General features: G+C 36.6%; 1 protein-coding gene across 4 annotated transcripts in view; it reads right to left on the reverse strand.

The window, feature by feature from the left end:
• The window catches only part of TRAPPC8 (trafficking protein particle complex subunit 8), a 52,422-nt gene that overhangs the window by 23,546 nt on the left and 6,343 nt on the right, over positions 1 to 22,533 (reverse strand). For 2 of the 4 annotated variants that reach the window (XM_058029712.1, XM_058029704.1), the window contains exons 3-17: positions 20,367 to 20,450; positions 17,551 to 17,640; positions 16,071 to 16,245; positions 15,522 to 15,675; positions 14,307 to 14,385; positions 12,622 to 12,869; positions 10,917 to 11,032; positions 9,511 to 9,661; positions 8,092 to 8,192; positions 6,517 to 6,622; positions 4,870 to 5,001; positions 2,758 to 2,982; positions 1,641 to 1,749; positions 714 to 908; positions 395 to 525 (exon numbers count right to left, since the gene is read on the reverse strand). In XM_058029712.1, the coding sequence (XP_057885695.1) occupies positions 395 to 525; positions 714 to 908; positions 1,641 to 1,749; positions 2,758 to 2,982; positions 4,870 to 5,001; positions 6,517 to 6,622; positions 8,092 to 8,192; positions 9,511 to 9,661; positions 10,917 to 11,032; positions 12,622 to 12,869; positions 14,307 to 14,385; positions 15,522 to 15,675; positions 16,071 to 16,245; positions 17,551 to 17,640; positions 20,367 to 20,450 (2,096 nt within the window). The remainder of the gene's footprint in view (positions 1 to 394; positions 526 to 713; positions 909 to 1,640; positions 1,750 to 2,757; positions 2,983 to 4,869; positions 5,002 to 6,516; positions 6,623 to 8,091; positions 8,193 to 9,510; positions 9,662 to 10,916; positions 11,033 to 12,621; positions 12,870 to 14,306; positions 14,386 to 15,521; positions 15,676 to 16,070; positions 16,246 to 17,550; positions 17,641 to 20,366; positions 20,451 to 22,533) is intronic. The other 2 variants (XM_058029723.1, XM_058029719.1) reach the window with 1 other exon arrangement.

Raw genomic sequence — 22,533 nt, forward strand, 5'->3', positions numbered from 1 at the left:
CACTACGTACAACAACTCAAATAAGAAAAAGGTATTTGGTAATCCACCTACTGACACTCATATTTGCAAGTCAAGGCTAGTGTGACTCAAAATAGATGTGGTACATATATAATGAAATCTTAGAAGTATTTTGTTTTGCATCCAGCTTTACTATGCACATTAGAATTTTTTGCTAACTTGGCTGCTTTGTGCCCTACAGATCTAGGAAAATCTAGATAGTATGAAAATTGTTTAAGTAGCTACTGTTTTTCTTCCCTTTTTTTTTCAGTTTACATTTAAACCTTCATGTTTAATGCTTATGCTTAAATGTTTTCATACTCTGGAATTTTGAATACTCAATATATACTCCATACCTGCAGCTGTTTGGGTTGGAAAAGGATGAAGTTTTCTTTACCTGCTCTTTTGTTTCTCCATCATGCTTTGCACTGAAGTCTTTAGGTTGAAACTTCCACAGCAATGAAAGGTCAGTCAAAAGAAGCGGAACTTTCAGAGGGTTTCGGAAGGACACTTCTACAGTTATTGGTTCTATCAAAAAAGTGCAAGAAAATAATGACAACAGGCTTTCCCCATCACAATCTGACGGCTATCTCAGAGTATTCACATACAAACAAGTTGCACAAGAACGCTGGCTCAAATCTCTAATAAGACAGGAAATATCCATACAAATTTCTCTAACACAGTTTGTTTCATAAGTGTAAAAATCTTAACTGTACCTTCTATCACAGCAAGCGGAAACTTGGAGTTATCTGAGTAGCGATTTAAACAGAACTGTGTTGGTTGAAAGTTTGAAGGTATTGTTCCTTTATTTATCACAGACACCACCTGCTCCTCGAGCTCCTTCCACTGTTGGGATGATTCCGAGTCATACTCCTGATCCAGGCTTACGTGAGTAGCTGCCTGCTTCTCACCTGGAGAGAGAGAAAGGTGAGAACAGTGACGTGCAACAGCTGCATCAGAGGCCTGCACTGGCAGTTTGGTAACTATTCTTAAAATATTTAAGTGCTAGGTCACTATAATTCTTATACTACAATTTGTTTTTAAAAGTGAATTGCAGAGCAGCTTGAAACGCACACATGGAAGACAACATTGAGATTCATTTGAATATAGTTCAATTTGGATACCACAGCATTCCAAGATTTTAGCACGCTACATAGTATACCCAGGCTACAAATAATTTCTGCTTTATAACGGACTACAACTCCACAGTACATCCTTGGATTATATAAGAATTTCCACTCAGCTTTCTTCACACTCAGGAATCAGAGTGCTCCAAATATTTCATCCTAGAGGAAGTTAACTGTAAAGCTAATTTGTAACATTGTCACTAGCGTCCAGTATTTGCTACAGCAATAATAATCCCTTTCATGAAGTTCATTACAGACTTGCATTGAAGCTTTCCAGGTGTGAAAAACAGTGACAGTCCGCACAACCACACACACAGATTTCATGTTTACACAGAAAGTCTGAAAACATCCAGCCAGTAGATATCAAGCTTAAGCTTTTCTTTTGAAATATTTTTAAGTTACCTAGTCACTTTAGTTTTACATAATGACAGACTTCTTTTAAATGGCACCAACTCCTGCACGTATTTTGGTTTTTTTAAAAAGGTACTTGAAACTGTTTACTTAAAATTTTCTAACCTTCTGCTGGTCGTCGATCATGGCCAAAGAAAACACGAGTTGCTGAGCTGTTAATATATGGTAAAGGAAGCTGTGGTAAGGGACCATCAGGTGACAGCTGAGTTGCATTCTGGAGCAAAGGAGCAAGAAAACAGAGTGTTATGTATACTACCAGTGGTTGAATGATAAGAAAGTCAAGTTAAAAACACTCAATGTTTGAACAAGGAGTACTTTTAAGATGGAATAAATAATTTCAATTAACTGTCTGACATTGTTTTTATTTTCCTTAATAGGTGTTTCAAGTTTGTGAAATCCTTATGGGAAAAGGAGAATAATTATTTTAACCCTGAAATCTAATCACTACCATGATTGCATTGCTGTTATGAGCTTTATTTGATGCAAAGCTTGACTCTCTAACTCAGAATTTGATAAACTATATTTATCCCAACACCATTAAACAAGACTCTCACCAAGCTGAGCTGTGGATTCAACTACCAGCTTTTGAGTAAGGTCTGCCATAACTTAAACACCACAAAAATTCTGTTCATAAGCTTTAAAAGGCAGTATCTACATGGCTGCATATTGTGTAGCAATATCAGCACTACACACCCCATGATGTATATAGTATACTGCAATCCAGAATCACCCATGAACTTAAACACAACTCAATGAGTCACTTGATCCAACAAATTCTATCCTTAATAAAAAATGAAATTCACTATAGGACAGAGCTATCTAGTCTTTATTAAACATGTATTATCAAAAGCCCTCAAAATCATTATAAATTGGTCAAAACAGAACAGACCCATTTCCTCTAAAAGACCATGAAACTTATCACAACCACAATCCAGCTATGACCCTCCAAAAGACAACTTTATTTTAATAAAAACACATACACTACTGTGATAATAACCCATACTTATACCGATCTGTGAAAGCACTACACACATGAAATGCAGCATGTGCGGGTTTTCTGAAGTCTGAAGTAAAAAACTGAACATATCAAATAGATTAAAAAAAACCCAAAAAACTCTGGAACGAAGCAGATAAAACAGAAAATCATTTAATGATTTAACAGAGAATTGGTGGTAATAAAATTACTTATTACAAAAGAAACAGAGACACTGAAGTAATTTACCTTATAGACATAAAGATATTCTCTTAAAAAAGCTCCTTGCTGAGCTGGAGGTTGTTTACTGTCATTGATCAAAATATGTCTGAAGGCAGACACAGCGTTGTCCAGCTGTCGAAGTGTGAAGGACTGACGACCGATGGTGAAGTTAATGTGGTCTTCTGCAAGAGACCAGCCCTTCCCTTTGTAAACCTGCATGGCTTGACAGTAGCAACGTAAGGCATGTTTCTTCTGCAAGAAAAAAGGTCATTTGTCAAATTTTCCTGTTATCCACTGACTGAAATTATAACATTAGGAAGACTGAATAGTAAGTCAGCAAAGTATTTTTTACCACATCCCTGCCACTGTGCAAACTGTAATGTTTCAGAACTGTGCCTCATAGAATCTGGTCAATACTAATCTAAGCACAGAAGTGCTTGTTCCTACAGTACAGAGTCTGGCCTCCGGGTTAAGTTCACATTTTCAAAGACTATAGTAACAGGTAGTAAGTTAGAAAAGCAAATAAGAAAAGATTACTTTTAAAACAGTGTTTGAAGTTCCTTTAGGACTGACTGCTAAAGTCTACAGAGCTCTATTGCCAAGCCTCAGGACATAAGCTAGATTCAATACATTTCATTCCACCCAAACTGAACTTTCAGTGTGATACTTTCAGCCAACTGCTGTTCAGTATATGTATCTGGGACAAAAACCCATGCCAAGAAAACCAACAAAACACAGCCCTACATGTAAGAAAAATTACCAATCATCATATCAGCCACTGGGAGATAGATGGACTGATCCCAGTCAGCTACATAGTTCCTTTCCTGCACATACCTCAGGACCCCAACAGCATTCCCTTACTTACAGCACTAATGGGGAAAAAATCTAATATACGCTCACACTGATATGGTGATGACGGCAGAGTACAAGCAGTAAATCCTTAACATCAGCATGTACTAGTGACACTTTAAAATATGGTATTATGGTCTGCAGCTAAACAGCCTGGCTGATTTCTCTTCAGTACCATTTTATAGTCTTGTACCTTTAAGGAAAAATAAAATAGCTACATTTCCTGTAACACTGTAAAAGTACTTATTGGATACCAGAATCCCTACAAATATTAGACACAAACAGTGAAGAGCGCTGTTACACAAAGTCAAAACTTTACAAAATGCATTTGCTTTCCCAGACAAAGGAACAGGATATAAAAGAATAAAAACATGAAAAACTGATCAATATCTTCCTGCCATTACTGTTCTGTCGTAACAATAGACAGGAAAACTGTTGCATGAAGAAAACCAAAGAGGGGGTGAAGTACTCCTACTATTCCTTACATCACAGAAGCCAACAATGCAAAACTACTTTTTCTAGTCCTTATCAGGACAGTGAGACTGAGATTGGGTAGGATGGGAGAAAATCCCCAGCCAAGACCACAGGGCTTTGTTTAAAACAGAAATTTGACACCTTGATTCTCCTGTATTATTGTCTTGCAATAAGAACCCCAGCAGGAATCAAGCACAAGCCATCTTTACAAAATATATCCCACAACTAATGCAGAAACAAAGCACAAAAGTTCTATCCAAAGAAGTTCATCTACCACCATTAGAACTGCCTGCAAAGTAAAGCGAATGGGAGTAAAAACAATCTGATCTGTATTGCTTTAACTGCCACTTAAGTCTAACAGCCACAGAGATGCTTTGGTTTGTTGTGAGTAACTGTTCACACACCTGCATCTCCAATACAGAACATGTATTTAAGTCACCAGGAAATACAAATACCTAAATTTTGCTACTATTCTAATAAGCTGAGTTTAACAAATAATTATCTCCCGCAATTCACTCTTATCTCAGGAGTAAAAATATTATTTTGCCCAAAAAAGCAAAATTACTGTGTATAAAATGAGACCCAGAAATGAAAACACACATCACTTAAATTTCAAGTCAGCAATCTTTAGCATTCCTTCAAAAACAGAAGTAAAAGGCTAAGGTGATCAATCCAGAAACCATTTTCAGAAGATTACAAAAGAGAATACTGCAGACTAGCACAGAAGTGTCAGAAGATAAGCATCTTTTTCCAGACTAATGACACACAAAGTAACTTATACCAGGCATAATTTCCATGTGGAAAGATAATACTTACCTGGCCTGCTTTACTAAATCTGTGGCCAGCCAATATCATATGAAATGCAAACTTTCTAACCATGGGACTTTTCATGTTTATAAAACAATGGGCTGCCTGCTCCAACAGGAGTGCACTGCGAAGATCTGAATCCTGTTTAAAAGGAAAAAAGAAGAGTTAGCCTGAGTTGAATAAAACCACAGAGGTAACAGTTGCCTTGTTTTAATGCTAAGAGGGACAGTAAGTTCTAAGAGTTCTGTGAAGCCAAAGATTCTTTCATATGCAAACATTATATACATATGTGAGTACATAAAATAAGACTAAAAGTATTTTTCAATATTATTCAATGCCATCATGTTCTTACTTATTCTAGTGAAGTATATTTGAACCTATTTCAGTATGACTAACAAAAGAAGTATTTTCTGCTTTTTCAGTTACTCAGGCTACAGTTTCAAACACTTACCATTACCTCTGAAGAACTCTCCCACCTTTTACCCTCCCCTTCCCCTGCAGATATTAGGGCTAAAAACAAAAAATACCATGATGACTGAAAAATACAGGAAGCAATGAAACTTGGTGAATTTTTATCACATGAACTTTTTGAACATACTGATTTCTTAATGTACAATTTCTTACTATTATATCCTTTTCTTCTGCCAAGACACAGCTATATTACTTTAACCAATGAGAACATAATCTACTTGATTTTACCACAGCTGAACTCTACACTGTCAGTGATGCTCAAGTCTGTATCTTGACTACAAATATACTCTGGGACACCAATATAGTACCCAGTGAAGATTTTCCTTGCAACTACTAAAATGCTCCACAGGCATATTATGTGCAATTTTAAGCTGTAAAATAACCATGAAGAGCTAACAGGATTTAAATTCTTTGCTTTAATATCTTAGTCTGCTCTTGTAAACACTGGTAGAAAGCTTAAGTTGAAAGGGAAAGAATGAAGCTACAGAGAGACTAGAGAAAGAAAATTACAGAAATTATTCTGGGCTTAAGCAGTCCAAGGAAGGTCTCAGAAGCACTACATTTGGTGCCGCTGGCCATGAAATCAGAACTACTAGTTAAACTTCCCTCCATACTTTAGAAGAGATGTTACACTATTACTAGAAAAACAATTTTCTTCATTCCTTTTAAAGCAAGACACTTGCTGGGTTAGAAGCTGATCCATGCTAATTTCCACCAATTAACATCACAGAAGTGTAGAGTTTCACTTACACAGCAAGGTTCTAATGATTCATACCAGCTGAACTACAGCAATCTCTTAATTGCCTAAACTATAGAGAACTTCTGATTATATATGGGATAGTGTCCACTATGGCTCTAGCAAGCCATGCTAATACTTTTAACACAAGTTTGTAAGCTACACCATCCAAGAGCTAGGCAGATGTCAAAGAAAATTAGTTACAAAGCCAAAGATAACATATTTTGCATTGTTAAGGAAGTCAAGCATTTGACTAGAAAAAGAGTAACTGTACTAGTTCCTTCACTTACAGTGTACACAGTTTTCTTCACTTCATGCTCTATACCTGTTCATTTGCTACCTTTGGCTAGAAAATATTGGAGCACAAGAATCAGAAGGCAACCTAGAAGTGTTTGAGTAAGAAAACAAATAGTGAGAGGGCAGAAATGGAAAAAGCTACTAAGTTTTACCTCACTGGTCAAACGAATCAGAAGAGCAGCTGCCTCTGAATATTTGCTTTGACTTTTTAAGATTTCAGCACTAAGCAGTACACAGCGTTCAGCCAGAACCATGTTCCTGAAGTAAAAACATGCATGTATTAATAAATATTTATCAAAATAAACCTCATAGAACTTTTAATTTGCTACACATGACATCAGACTGAGGTTCTGTAGCTTATTCTTCTTAAAGCAAAATATATGACAGTTCACTCCCCACAAAACAACCACATACATATTAAGTGTCCAATTCTACTATAACAGGAGCTTTATGAAAGTCAAAGCTGGAGACCATTTTTTTAGAATATTATTGTGTTTGTAAGAGTACCAAATAAAATTATCTGATAAAAAAGAAGTCTAAAAGCTAGAAGCAGATTGTACTGGCAAGTTGTACTCAAGTACCAGGTGCCCACCAAGCTGCTCTGTCACACCCCCTGCTCAGCAACACAGGGGAAGAAGATCAGACTAAAAACCTCACATGGCGAGAAAGAGACAGGGAGACCACTCACCATTTAGTCATGGGCAATACAGACTTGTTTTGGGGAAGATTAAATTAATTTATTGGCAATTGATAACTGAATAGCACAATGATCAATAATAGCAGAAATAAAACACCTTCTCCTGACTAATCCTTCTTCCCAGGCTCAAGTTCACTCCAAATTCTTCTACCTCCTCCTCCCCACAAGCAAGGCAGAGGAACAGGGAGAAGAAGCTGTCGTCTTTTAACATTAACTTATAACATTTCTCCTTTGCTGTTTCTTCCTCCAAATCCTCCTCCCCTGTTTCAGTGTGGAGTCCCTCCCTCAGATGCAGTTCTTCAAGAATTGCTCCAGCATGTATCGTTTTTGCAGTGTAGGGTCCTTCAGGAACTGTTTCAGTGCGGTTTCCCCACAGGTCACAGATCCTGACAGCCACCTGCTGTGGCATAGGCTCTGTACAGACCACAGTCACCTTCAAGGTACATCCACCTGCTCTGGCATTGGGACAGGCTACAGGGTAGATCCCTGCTTGCCCATGCACCTCCATGGGCCACAAGGGAAAATCTGATCCAGCATGGTCTTCACCACAGGCTGCAGGGAAGTCTCACCTTCTCCTGACCTTGGCATCAGCAGGGCTGTTTCTCTCATTTTCTCACTGCTTTCTCCCAGCTGCTGCACAGCTATTTTTACCCTTTCTTAAATGTGTTATCACAGAGGTATCAGCAGCACTGCCAGCTTGGACAGCAGCAGGCTCATTTTGGAGATGAGTGAAAACTGATTCTGCCACAGGCAGCTCCTGCTGTCTTCTCACAGAAACCCTCCTTGCAGCCATCCCACTACCTAAAAATCTACCATGTGAATTCAATACACAAGTTCAATAAGCACTCTCTTAAGAAGAGCCCAGATCTCCTTTCATGCTATCCTAGATATGTCAGTTTATCTTACTCCTTAAAATGTTAGCATCATTCTGTGATCAACTGGCACTATTACTGTGCAGGGTCAGGAAGTTAAGCCACCAAATCTTTCAACTTTCACTGTACAAAGATCAGTACAAAAGTAAACAACATACTTGCAGATATCTCGGTAGGTCTGAATTGCTGTCTCCATATAATGAGCAGGATATGGCCTAGGAGCTCCAGGCTGAAGAAAAGCTGACACTGCTGCCATTTCCTACAAGAGAAATCCATTAAAGTCAATGTAGGTTTTTCAACAAATCACAAACCTCAAAATACTGAGGAACGTGTTTCAATAGCTATTAGATTCAAGATCTCCCTCTGATCAGTTACTGGCATATAAAAGTATCCAATACACTGTAACTGATAAAAGGTTTAATACAACAGCCTATTTATGGCTCTGCTTGTAATTAGCCAGAGAGTTACCCACAGAAGTGTTCACAGTTGACAGTACACCCAACATTGTGCAGAAGCATTGATTCAGTGCAGTTTTACAAATCCAAAAGAACTTCCTATTATCAGGAAGATTGCTCCTGCAAAGTAGCACTAACATGTATTTTAAGATGAGGTCTATTTTTTGAGTTTTGCTTAAATGAAATTACATTATGAGCTTGCAAGGAAACTCTAGTGAACACAGAGTCTGAAATTTTACTGCTTTTCTCACAGATTGAAAATATTATAGCCAAGATTTTCTGCAGAAAGTAAACATTAAGACTAGTAAATTGCAACAAATGCATAATTAAGACTGCTTCCATTCATTTGGAAATTAAGATTTCTTAATATTATTCTGCTTATTCATATTATCCAAATGCAGAGCAACTTTCTGAACTGTAAAAACAGATGTTTAAGTAAAAGTTTTAATCAAGAAGCAAAGGTGTACAATAATGCTTCCATGGGTCTATGAAGCAGAGTTTTGAGTTTTAGCAAGTTAACCAGACTAAAGTTTAAAATATATATCTTCTAAAAATTTATAAAATTACTCATTTCCCCCCAGTACTCCCATTCATTTTGTTTAAAATTATTTTAGTCATAAACATCATCATTCTTAGGAGGAAATTATGAACGAGTATATGTTTAGAGTGAAATTCAGTAGTGACATACTCAATGTCTAGCCTTCAAGTTTTAAGTCACCCAAAAACACGTACAATACCATCTTTATAGTGACAGAGTCTTGACTTTCTGGCAAATAAGTATTTTATTTAAGTCTAAAAGAGATACTCTAAAACTATTTTATGTCTGACTTTGAGTTATCAGTTTAAAGACCAATTTTTCTGGAGGTGGCATTCTAGTTTTCCTCCTTTCCACAATTTAAGAATTAACTCTCCAGTTCTTATTCATACCTTTATTCCCTTCATATAACAGCAGAAAACAGATTTTACAACACCTTAGAGTTTCCTAAAGATAGGCAGCAGATTTGAGGAGACCCTTACAAATTTGGAGGTGGAGAAGAGAGATTGCATTTTGTTGCCTTCAGACAAACATTAGTGATTATTAGAAAAAGTTCACAGAATGTTCATGTTACATGAAGTACCAACCAGTGCTCCAGCTGCATAAAGCATTGCCTGATCATTTAAGAAGTCCTTCTTTGCTGTATGGTAACAGCTATATGCAAGTTCATAGTGTTGCACCAAAAAGCACAAGTCTGCCATCTTTCGGATTTGAAGTTCTGGCGCTTCTGGTGGATACCTACAAATACAAATATTTCAATTCAAAGTTGTCCTCTCTCAGCCTAGCCGCAAAATAGCCAAGAGAAGTGAATCGCTTTCCTTCCTTCCACACGTAACTTGGCTTCACATCTTACTTTCTTACTAGCAAGATTCATTGTTTCAGTATCACTGAAAGCACACACTCCTCTTAGCCAAGAAATACTGAATGGAGTTTATAACTACCACTCAAGCTGCTCAGTCAGATTAACCATCAGAGCTAAGCAGAACTGTATGAGAAGGAAAAAAAATAAGACTTTGATTGTTTACTTGGCTTCAAGTTGTTATTTCTCCACATTTCTCCTGAAATAAATAAGTCCACTAACAACTATGCTTTATGCCAAAACACTACAAGTTCCTGTTCTCTACAGGCATCAATCTAATTTTAGGTTAATCCAATATATATGATTCACTTCAGCGATAATCAAATACATTTTCACAAACACTTGTATGTCAGATGCCGTAGGAAGTGAACTACGCTTACAGGTTCAAAACAGAAAGCTGGAATTAGCAACATTTTCACTAAGAATCCAAAGACACACAACACAGACATTTGAAGCTGTATGTGCATGTCAAGGACATTAACCTTGACTAGAAAATGACCAAAATTATTTAGACTTCTGTGGTAAAGACAGTTGTTTTTCAAGATTATACATCCTAATTCGCAGAGGGAATTACCAAATCATACAGAATTTGTATTTTGCTAACACTTAAAACCTGGTTTTGGTGTATACTAAGACACAGGTGCACTAAGTATGAAATTCCCTTTAGTTTAGCTCTTGAACACATTGCAAAAGCAATATACTCAATACTCTGCTGGAGCAAATTGCATAGTTACATAAGCAAAAACACCTATACATGGAGTTTGGCTGTAACGACAGGTGGGAAAGCTTGAACAAATTCTTGAAAAATCCCCCATGACAAACCACAGCTTCTTTTTATGACTAATACTCTTAACATCATGTGTTCATATTAACTTAGAAAGCCTCATTGTAAACAGAGCAGGCAGATGACTCTGCAGTCTATTTTACCCCTTCTTCTTTAAGTTCTGCTACTCCTTTATTGTACATCTTCAGGCACAGTACTTTTCATGATTTTTCTAACTGAAATCATTCACAACACTGCTGGTTTAGTTCACTTTGCAGAACACCATCAAACAAACACATGCTTTCCCTCTCACCCCTAAAAAAGGCTGCATTTGCAGTTTAGAACTAAAAATAAGGACTGAGATTACTTACAGCAAACCAGAAGTATTCTTGAGCTCATTTATACTTTTCTCTGGAACCTTGCTGCCACTAAACCATTTTTTAGTAGCAGAAAACAGTGATCGGCTCAAGCCTTTCCTGGATATTAACTGGAGGAAGACATTGAATTAGAGAATTAGAGGACTATATTGCAAGAGGCCTAAGTTAAACTAATATAAAAAGTCAAACTTCACTTGTAAATTGATTTTTCTTCCATAAACCAGAAATAATTAAAGGAGTAAAATAGATAAGAACCCTCTTTCTTAAAATTAATCTGACATTGAGATAGAAGCTCTTGTATTTATTTTTATATATTCATATATTCATAGTTCATATGTTTATTTTGTCTGAGACAGTTGAGGTTTAGAGTTGAGTTTTTTTATTCTTTCTGTAAAACAGACATCTTAAGAACTTGAATATTTGCTACATCTGTTTGAAAACTAAATTCTAAATAATTAGAATATCTAATTTTGGGTAGTAGTCCAACCTAAAATCTAGACTAAGTGCATACAAGAAAGAACCTTCTCTCTCATGCACATAAAGCATTATCACACCACGAACATCAATTTCAAGTGTCAAAGGTATGAGGCAAGCAACATTACACAACTTCATTCTTTTAGATAAGTTCCACTTAGAAGGAAACTTCTGCAGGGAATTACCACTCCCATCCTGTAAGGCAAGCTATAATCACTCTTTAAAGATAATTTTAAAAAGCAGAACATCTTTCTTTTCTTACCAGGACTAGGAGGAATATATCACTGCATTCCTGTTTGCCACACTTTACGTAACCACTTCTTTTTAATGCTTCTCCATAAAACTTACTAAATGTAAATATGGTCAGCATGTACCAACTCCCAAAAGTCAACTCAGGGAGTGAGCATTCCTAACACAACATGACCCTTCATATGGAAAGCCCTCATACTTAAAACTATAACTTGAATAGACAATCCAATCAAAATAAAATCACAACTTAGAGAACTGACTGATATTTGGGTCCAAAACTTAATGTGAATACAGTAATTTGATTGCACCAATCTAAGTCAATCCATCTCTTCAGCTGCTTAAGCCCATGTAAGAGTGAAACACTTGTAAAATAAAGGACTTCACTGTGATCCAAATAACTTAAATGCATGACCTTGACTGAACATGGACATGATATTAATCTCACTTCCAAAAAATGCCAGTTTAAGAGAAGCATATTCAGCTGCAAAAACTGCTGAAATCAACAGAATTACACAATTCAGGGTGTCCCTGCATTTCCTCCATGTCAAGTAGCAACTGAGGGGGACAGCTTTTTTTGCAGACAACTATTGATTAAATAAATTTCTTAAATTTAGTTGTGTATTCTGTTGAAACACAAAGTCTATTTTGTTCCCCATGCCAGATTCATCCAAAAGCACAGAATATTAAGGTACAACAGATTTCCCCAGAAACAAGTCACACAGGTTTCTACCAAGAAGCCACCTTGCACTGGAGTTTTTGATACGAATTAGTTCTTGTCTTTATAAAAGATAAATTAAATAATAATGAGAACATTTCAGTTATTTCTCTTAAATCTACTACAAGTTTTCAGCAAGACTGTTGAATCATTAGATGCAGAAAGAAGTAATACTGTCAAAACAGATTTCTGAATAACTGGATTTATACCCTAACCATTTTTCCTTATTATAGCACAAAGTGTTTTTAAGGGTATACAGACCTGATCATTGAGCTGTCGAATTGTTTTCTCTATGTGTGGCAAAAGTCCCCGAAATGTGAATTCCTGTATGAACTGCCTAATTCGATCGTGATCTGTGAGAGTTAAACAAGCACCATGAGGTGTCCCAGAATTTGACTTCTTTGAGTCTTGAAGTGATGTAGAAGCCTTCATGTAATCAGCGCTATCCAAACTGCCACTGGGATGATCCAGTTGAAGGGGGTGAGTCTTAAAGTTATTTGACAAGCCATCTGTTGAAAGATTGAAAGAAAAGTTCCAGTAAGTATAAAGCTACTTAAATATTTCAGGTTTTAAAGGTCATTTTTACTAACCTAATTCAAAGCTTCCCTTACTCAGAACTCTGGAAAGCAAAGCAATTCACCAACTGTTCTGCACTACAGATCAATGCTGAGCAGGCAGCAGCTGAGCACTGAGTATTGTATCATTCCTGCAATTCTCAGAAAGTTCAGGCAATCTCAAGAATTACAACATGACTAAATATGCACAGTTTTGGTCCTCAACTACAGTGCAAAAAAATCTTCCAGTATGCTGACTAATATTAACAACTTTGAAGGAAAACTGGAAACATTAAAATCAAAATAAAGCATTCATCAAAGTTGGGATTGCAGCAATTACTACAATGGCTCCACTGGGTCCATTCTCTTTTTTTCCGCTTATGTTTTAAGGTTAAAAAAAAAAAAAAACAAAACCAACAAAAGAAATCTAATTTTCCATGTTGTTCCAAGCAATCATAATGTAAAACAATTTCCTCCAAAGTCCTCTTTGTTCAATGAGAAGGACTGCTGATCACTATTGCATTTAGCTCTCTGAAACAGACTGAGACATTGCTTCACTCCAAGACTTAAGCAGTTTTCTTACTTATAAGAAAACCAGCTTGCTCTATGTGGCACCAAGCAAAGTTGAGCTGTGAAAGCAAATCTTCAATGGATATTACCCATGAAATCTAATTTTGAGCTTTTAAAGTTCAATTGGTAGCTCCTAGATTACATCTGGGCTGCAAGGCCTTACAAAGATGGCAACTGTAGGGTCTCCTACACATGCTAGGTCTCCACAAGCCTTTCAGGTGAGACATGGAGGATCTGGGCTGAGGCAGGCCAGGCAATGCAGGGTACCTCACTTTTTCCCTATTTGGTGATGCCTCTCACCTGAATCCTACACAGCTATCTTAATTGTGTTTAAGGGTGCAATAATTTGCACTCAATTTCATTTACTATCCTCTCCCATCCACAAGCCGAGTTCCAAAGCAAATGCTTCCAATCAACTTAGAAACTAAACATTCTCTAACATTTACAGATTTAATATCAAAACCAAGGACAAACTCCAAAACCTCAGCTTCCAAGTTACAGCAAAGTATACAAACCAAACCTTTCATAATTATGAAAATTGGCCATTTAAACCTATGCTATTTTCACTAATTACCAGAGTTTGCAGACAATATGCTTAGACTTACAAAATATGAGCCCAATACATCATTAACCACCTCATTAAGGAGATGTCACCAATCCAGTAGGTCAGTACCACAGCATTTTTCCTTGAGGACACTTAGAGCATTTAAAAAGCCATTACTCTGAGCTGCCTAACAGACCATCTAATTAAATACTGTCCAAGACAAAAAACAGTTGTGTAAACGCTGTCAGATCAAGGTTTTCATAAAGCTACAAAAATACCTTTAAATTCACTGTCTATGCCATCTGATATCAAGTGATCAGAGTTCTTGTTTGAAACAGTATAATCTTCATAGGAATCCTGCCAGAAAAGAGAGGGGAAAAAAGTCAGAACTTTAAGACTACTCATCCACATACAAAAGTCATTAAACAATAGTTGTCAGTTTCAGTAAGTTAAATGAATTACTACAGCAGCGTGTTTGTTCATATGTATTAACTTCTCTAAGTAGTTTCTGAGGCTTTAATAAACTGTCTTATTTTAAAGATGAAAGTTATATTCACCAAATGAATCAAGTACCTTCTAACTTGCTCAACTGGCTTCCCTGTCAATCAAAGTAACTCCAACTCTTGCACAGCAATGCCTACAGCAGCAAAAATATATTCCCTAAAGCAGTTCCTGAATAAGCTCACACACACAAAGATCTATATTGCACAGTTCACACAAGACAGAAAAAAAGAAAAATATCTGATTAGTTTATGATGGACTGTAATTCACTGGTCCTCTTAGCTTATAGAATATGGAATGTTTTGACTTTTCAGTGGCAGCTGATGCCAAGAATGGCTACCTAGAATAGACAGCTACATTTGGCAAAGAAATATGATTCCAGAAGCCTTTTAATCATAAGGAGTTATAACTGCAAGTCAGTCAAAAGCAAACTCAAAAAAAGAGTATTTTTGGTTCTAAAGCCAAAAATACAGATATTTATGGCACACTCAAAACACCCTATCCCTTGCAATCTTAGCAGATGACAGACCAGACTAGACCCACAAGAAGTTATCACAAAAACCACACATACTCCCACAAAAAAACACACCCAGACTATTTAGTGAAGTACAGAAGACCCAGGGAAAAAATTTAAGACTGAGGAAGACAAATAAAAATGAAGGTAGAAAGCTGATATGAACACAACATTTCTGAGGTTACTTCCTCTTACAACTCTTATTTTTTCTTATTTATTGTCTATTATTTCTCTGTTCCTGTCAATCTATTTCAGACAGTCCAGTATTTCAGTGCTCCTTACTGTCAACTTAAGTAGCACAAAGGACAGTTCCTGCTGAGGACTCATCTTATGCCCTCACAAAAAGCCACAGCTGTGTCAGAAGTGTCTGGACTGCCTACCCATTCTGTAGAAACACATAACACTAAGGTGAAACTTAATGCAACTACAATGGACTTTCATAAGCATGGTAATATCTGTTTTTAGAAGACTGTACTACCTGGTTCTGGATAGTGTTTTTCTGAAGGTACTGACTCCAAGGATCTGGTATCTGTTCGTCTGCTCCTCTGTTAGACACCCGAGAATTTATTTTCAGCAAATAGCAACCCTGAGTTCCGTATCTCTGTTTCATCTCTTCATAAATGGAGTCAGCTCTGAAACAGTAAAACAACATTAGTCCTGTCTTGATATCAAACTAACTTTAGAGCATGTACTGCAACAAACTATTTTAGACTATTATCTATAGTGCTTAAAAGGAATATTCTCCTATTTTTAAAACAATCCATTATGTAAGAGTAAACTGAAAATCTTTGAGAATTAGTTCAGAAAGCTACCAAAGAAAGCACCTACCCCAAAAGCTGGGACTGATTAATTTCATTTTATATGAACACAAGAAGAAGATCTAAAAATAATACTTTCAAATATCTGTCTTGATAATAGCATACTGGCTAATGGATCCTGTTGCATGTCTAATCTCAACAGAATTTATCAACACAAACATTTTGGTCAAAGAGCTCATCTGTAAGCTCACTGAAGGCAGATGACCCACCTTTGCTCTTCTCCTGTGCTTACATCATGCAGTAGCACATAATATTTGAGCGTGTTTGGTATAAACCACTTGGGATATGAGTATTCACTACTGTGCTGAATCCGATGCTGTTCTTGGGACAGCTTCAGGAACTGCTCCACAGGGTCAGGTTCACTAGAAGAAACTACCAGCATACCTGAATTCATTAAGGACATATACAAAAGAACACAGGGACACCACTGATCATAGCATAAAACAGGAAATACATAAAATAGAATAGATGATACAATACTTAGGTATGTAAAACATGCTGCCACAAAAGTATGTGCAATCAGAATTTGGCCTTACTCTCAATAAAAAACAATCAGTTAACTAACATCTGTAAAATGAGATGCAGGAGTTTGCTCCAATTCTGACGGTGAATCTAAGTTTAAGCTGCTACATGATAGCCAATTTAAGATTTTAGATAGAGACCAGATGTTCACATAGCAAACATTTAGCTGAAATTCATCCCACCGTATTTTAGCTTCCAACCTCCAAGGAGAGTTGGGGCTTTAAGTTATCACCTGAACAACAGTAATCGCCAGCATTCATAAACACAGCAACACCACCCGAGTAAAAAGCAGAAGTGGTCAGATTTTTATCTCAACGACACAATCATTAATAAGGAACATCCCACTTTGCTACATCTACTCACCAAATCAAAAAACATTACTTCAGAGAAGCCAGAAAGCAAAGCTGTAATTTAAATGTTATTAAAATTCAGAAGCCAGAATCAGTATTTTGCCAAGTTAATTCTGCACAGGTGTGGCCATTATAATACCCTTCCACTATACTGAAATTATAATGCTCAGTACAGAATTAGGAACGGAGTGTCATAAAACCTGCAGTATCCTAATTACTGTAAAGCTTAACACCAGCTACATCATGAAACAGTGATTATTCTCAATTTCCCTGTAGACAAGCAAATTAAGCTTTGGTAAAAAAAAAAAAATGTGACAGCATTCAGGCATCTTTCCAGACTTCTTTTTATCCAGCATAGCTCAAAGTTCACCAAATTTCCAAAACACCATCTCCCCAACCTCCACCACTCCATCTGCTTACAAAAAGCTACTAAAAAGCAGCAGATGCATCCCAAATACACATTCCTCTGTTGTAGATAAGGGACGGACAAGAGATACTTAAATAGCTACAGCAGAAAGTGTCTGAGGATGATGGAGTTTCATTCACAGGTATTGTCTTTGAGCTCACTTTGACACAAAAAGAGTGTGTGGAGAAGGGGAAAAAAACCCAATAGAACACTATTAAAAAACTCAGACCAAACAATCACAAAGAAAACCCTTACACCCTTATGAAATCAGTCTGTGTAGTCAGACATAGAAGAAAAATATATAGGCTTCAAATCATAATTGTGAAAGAGTTACTGCAAAACTTTCAGTGTCTCCTACATTGCATTTTGTAACAGCCTTCCCTGGAGCGGTCTGCAACATTCAAAGGATACATGCAACATAGTGGTTTAAGAATTCGTGATCAGATGCAGGCATGGACTGAAGAAAGCACTCTCTGTAAGACTCAAACCAAGGAGTAGTAGCTGAAATACACAATGAAACAGGACAAATTAGACTATCCAGTGAAACTTGTTCACCCATTAATGAAAAGGAAGTATGGAAGACTACACCTGAAAGTGAAGCTTGCAAACTCTGACAAAGTTTGCATGGCAAGGGAAAGAAGGAGGAACAGTCCAAGGAGAAAGTATTTTAGATGCACCACAAGTAGGAGAAACAGTAACACTTCAATCAAATCCTGTGAAACTGAATAGCACCATAAGCACCACATTCCTCACCACTTCAGGCTCACATGTATTGAGTCCTCCTTAAACCACTACTCTTTACCATGCCTTTAAACACTCAAACACTTGGCAAAGAAAGAAATAAATTCTTCTAACAGTTATTGAATTTCTGGGCTAGGGATGTAAGAATTGACCAAGAAACAAAATTCATTTTTGAGTATATAGAGCAGCTAAGGATTACCAAAACCCTATACTGCCTGTTTTCTGCAAGTGCTGACTTGACTTGACAGCAGTCCCCTTCCCATGCCTTGCTAAAACAAACAGTTCAGCTGACAAAGATCCAAGAAGATAAAACCTCAGATCTAAGTTGTGCCATTAATGCTGAATAATTTTAACCTGCCAAGTTCAATGCCCTTTCACAATAGGGATTTCATTTTCCTAAGAGTAAGGATGTCTGGGACATCAAAAAAATGTGAACCTAATATTGTCCATTTCTTTCCACTCCAGCTATAGGTCAAACAATGAACTATTATTTCTTCTTTTAAGCCTGTTCTATTATATCTTTATTCTCCAACTCTTCCCTTGAGTGGGAAACAGATTCCAGGGCAAAATCAATCCACTTCCAATAATCTGATTTCACACTGAAGTAACTGGAATCCACTGTCATCTCACCTGCAAACTAGAAGACAGTAGCTATCAGAGAAAAAAATCTGTTAAGAAATTCTGAAAGTATTTTCTTTATATGACCCTAAAAAATGCACATTGCTAGACTTTAGTAAATAAAAATAAAATAAAAGTAGATAAAAATATCTAATGCTTTGTAAAGCTGTCATGCACCTCCTCATAAAAACCAAGCAAAACCACCACTTTGATTTCTTAAGCTAATTTTGGAGGCAGGTTCACTTTTATGTTGGAATTATCTTGTATGGCATTCATTTAATGCATTTTCTTTAATCCTACATTGTCAAGCCATCTTAGATTGGCTTCAGACACACAGAAGTCGGACACAGCCACACTTGAATTCAGTCTAGCAGTGAGCACACGTTACATTAAAAAAAGCATAATAGGAGACAAACTTCCAGCTTTTGGCTACAGCCCTTCCAGAAACTGTTCTCTGAGTACTCAACTAGGATATAAAAAGCTCTTGGCTTTACTGAGTCCTACATACAAACATGCCAACTATTTAAATTAAGGAAAACACAGCTTGTTATTATTAAAAGTAAGCCATAAGAAAGTGACTCATACGCATTTTTCACAAGTATAACAAGCCATGCTGTAACTCTGGTTCAAAGTAAACACTGTTAAACAACCTAAGGCAAAAAATTTTCACTTCTGTTTTACAGCTGAATCACAGCAAAATAAAAAAATCACATGTTTTTTAAAATCTGACAGTTACAAACAGGGAAGTACTACTTTGTTTTGTGGATTGGCTCCCTTGCCCTCTTTTTTCATTAGGCCTATTTAAAAACCTTGGAAGCAGCCTCAAAGGAAACTGGGACTTCCTCTACACAGCAATATCAACAGGATTCACTTGAGCCTTTTACAGGGCTGTAATCACTTATTGTAGATACCTGATAAACACACACCATACTCAAAACAAAAGCAATATTTGAAAAAAATTTCACAACTGTGACACCTCATAACACGTTACAGCAGTGTAAACCAGCACTGCCATTCAGGTACCCAGATCTATACACTTTGCATTTTTCCAGTATGCTGGAACAGAACTGAAGTTTTGGCAAACTTGTTAACACATTGAGAATTTATTAAGAATAAAAAAAAGTAGTATTTCTACATAACAGCATAATAATGGAAAATCTACTTAATGAAGTTTTGTACCCTTTAGGCATTTACCAGGATCTGAACAGATACTACTGAAAGGATGAATGGATATTATTCACCAAAGGCATAAACTATATAAATATATAAAAATGAAAAACATCAAAACCTGGCTCTTATAGACCACAATGCAGAGCCTTGAGAGGTCAATAACCAATGTGGTTTGGTAGCAATAAGTCTCATAAACTACATAAAAATGTATTAGAGAGCTTTTTCTTTTTTTAAGGATCATACTCCAGAAAGGATGTCAATATAGCAGAGACATACGTGCTCTAAGTACAGTCAGCAGTTGAGTTCCAACTTAAAAAGTGTTACTGTCCCCTGAGAAAGGCGTTCCCCAGAGAAGCAGAAAGTACACTTGAAATACAGCAGTGACAGTATACAGCTCCATAGGATCAAACAATCCAGTGTTCTTAACAGCATCAGGTAATTTAGCACCACCACCCTTATTGATTGTATGGAAAGACCAAATGATTTTGATTAACAGGAGTAGAAATGTGATTAAAAGACAAATTAAAACAACCACCACCAATGATTTTTCAGTTAGGGGGAAAAAATGGAGGAACACACACATCTACGTCCGGAAAAGTGCTGAACAGTTGTAGCAGATGGTAAGGAAAGGTGGATGGGGCACATGGAAAAGGAGTAAAGGGCAATTTGGCAAATCAGCACCAACCACAAAAAAATACCTGAATAAAATGTGGATGTGTTCAGTTCCATCAGTGTCTCTTTCCAATTACTGTACCAAGGAACACTAGCCTTAACTGAGCGATCTGATAGAAAAAACATGATATTATTATACTAAAAAGGGTCAGATGCAAACACACTCTTGGCTTTTACACTCTGGTAGCGTGAAGTAGAAAAAAATCTACACCATGCACGTCCATGAGAGGCAAGGAGGAGATTTGACTCCAGCTAACCTTAATCATGAATATTTCAAGCTTCTCAACGTTTGACAGAGTACTTTAATGGAAATCAATATTAATTTCTAGTTCAGGCCCAATTCTAGGCTCAAACAAAAATGGAAATTCTATCAAGTAGCAAAGACTTAAGTTGTATCTACACTTTATTTCTATTTTACCAGATGGAAGACACTCTAAATCTAGGGCACTAACTTGTGAGATTTCCAAGCCTCAGTACTAGTTAAAAGTACCTGAATACATTAGCTGCTGAAAGTGGTTGCCCCAACACTCTCAACTCAACATATTCCTCCAATGCCTCATGCCAGCATTTATGGCATGCAGCCTTGAACAAACACAGCCAGGGAACTGATTTAGTAGGAAAAAAAAAGTCTTTCCTTCTTTCAAATAATTTAGTTCTTTAATGGGATCATTTTTCTTCACTTTCTACATGTACCAGTACATGGGAGAAGCAGGCATGGCTGAACACAAGCAACTTTACAGCAACCAAATGAGTCTCCCAGCACCAGATTATGGAACTATAAGAATATTAAACAAAACTGTAACAAAGAAGGATTACAAACAATTAAATCAATACAACACACCAGTTCCAAAACTTTTATCAAAAAAAGAGCAGGATTATGACCCCAGCGCCAGAAACATAACTCAGCTTCTTAAACAGTGTTTATCTTTCTTCAAAACAGACTGCACTTGATCACCATTAAAATTAAGGAAATATCTTTTAATATCATTATCCTAGAAAACTAATTCACTCCCAAAAAAGAACAAATTAAGAACTGATGGGAACATTTCCCATTTGCCATGCCAAATGATTATGTTCTGCTGTCAGGAATGAATGCATCCCTTGGTTTGAATAAGATGCTCTAAGAAAGTTGAAAAAAAATACCCTACATGTCTTAGTAAATACTCATATCCATCTAAGCATAAAGAAACCCTACTTGGTTCTTCTTCATATTCTCTTACGCTGTAATGGGATACAAACTCCTCCATCAACAGCACTGTCAGTATTTTGTGACACAGAGCTCCACTGAATGACAAAGCTACTACATGAATTTGTCCTTCTTTGTGATCTTAAACAGCTTGGACACCTCTCCTCCTGTCAAATAAGCATATAGCCAGTGTGAATGGAAATAGGAACCTAATCACTGAGAGATAAAAGATAGTCAAACACAGTAATTTGTACATCTGAGGATCCAGCAGCAAATATGGAAAACAAAAGGAGAGATATTTGCTTCTGTAACTACAAACTTCACTTCTAAACTAAGGTCAGAAAAAACCTCATGAAAAAGTCTCCTCACTGATATCATTCTGCTTTCTTAGGGTCTTTCCATCTCTAAAATTGAAGCAAACTTTCCATCCAAAAAAAAAAAATTCATAGCAAAACAGCAATTCACCAATGTGATCTATAAAGAAGGACACAGAAATTTTACAAAATGTGGGATTTTCAACACATCTCAAAAACAAGAAAATTCCAGGCTCACGTTCTTTTGCTTTATAACCAACACGGGACGTCAAGTTGAAGACGTACCTTGTAAATTAGGTATCCAAGACATGAGATTATGCCATTTTTCCATTATCAACATTAAAAAAAAATTTACTACAGCAAAATCAGTCACTAATTCCCACAAAGTTTTATCAGTCTATTGCTATAGCAGAGCTAAACTCTTCACTGCAGGATGAACTTTAAATACAATAAATTACGCATGTTTAAATAGGGCAGTGCATACATACTTTGAATTAAGTACATGCTCAGAGGCTTTAATGGATTAGGGTCTTAATTGGGAGGAGTTCAATCTTCTCAGCTCCTAAGATCAGGTGTCATTTAGCATTATTCACAATACCTCATCACTTGGAAATCTGAGGAAAAACATTTTTAGCATACCCTAGTAATTCTGACAGTGAAATATGAAGCACAAGTTCCACAGAAGAAAAAAAA

The sequence above is a fragment of the Melospiza georgiana genome, chromosome 1, assembly GCF_028018845.1.
Source record: "Melospiza georgiana isolate bMelGeo1 chromosome 1, bMelGeo1.pri, whole genome shotgun sequence".
Classification (NCBI taxonomy): Eukaryota; Metazoa; Chordata; class Aves; order Passeriformes; family Passerellidae; genus Melospiza; species Melospiza georgiana.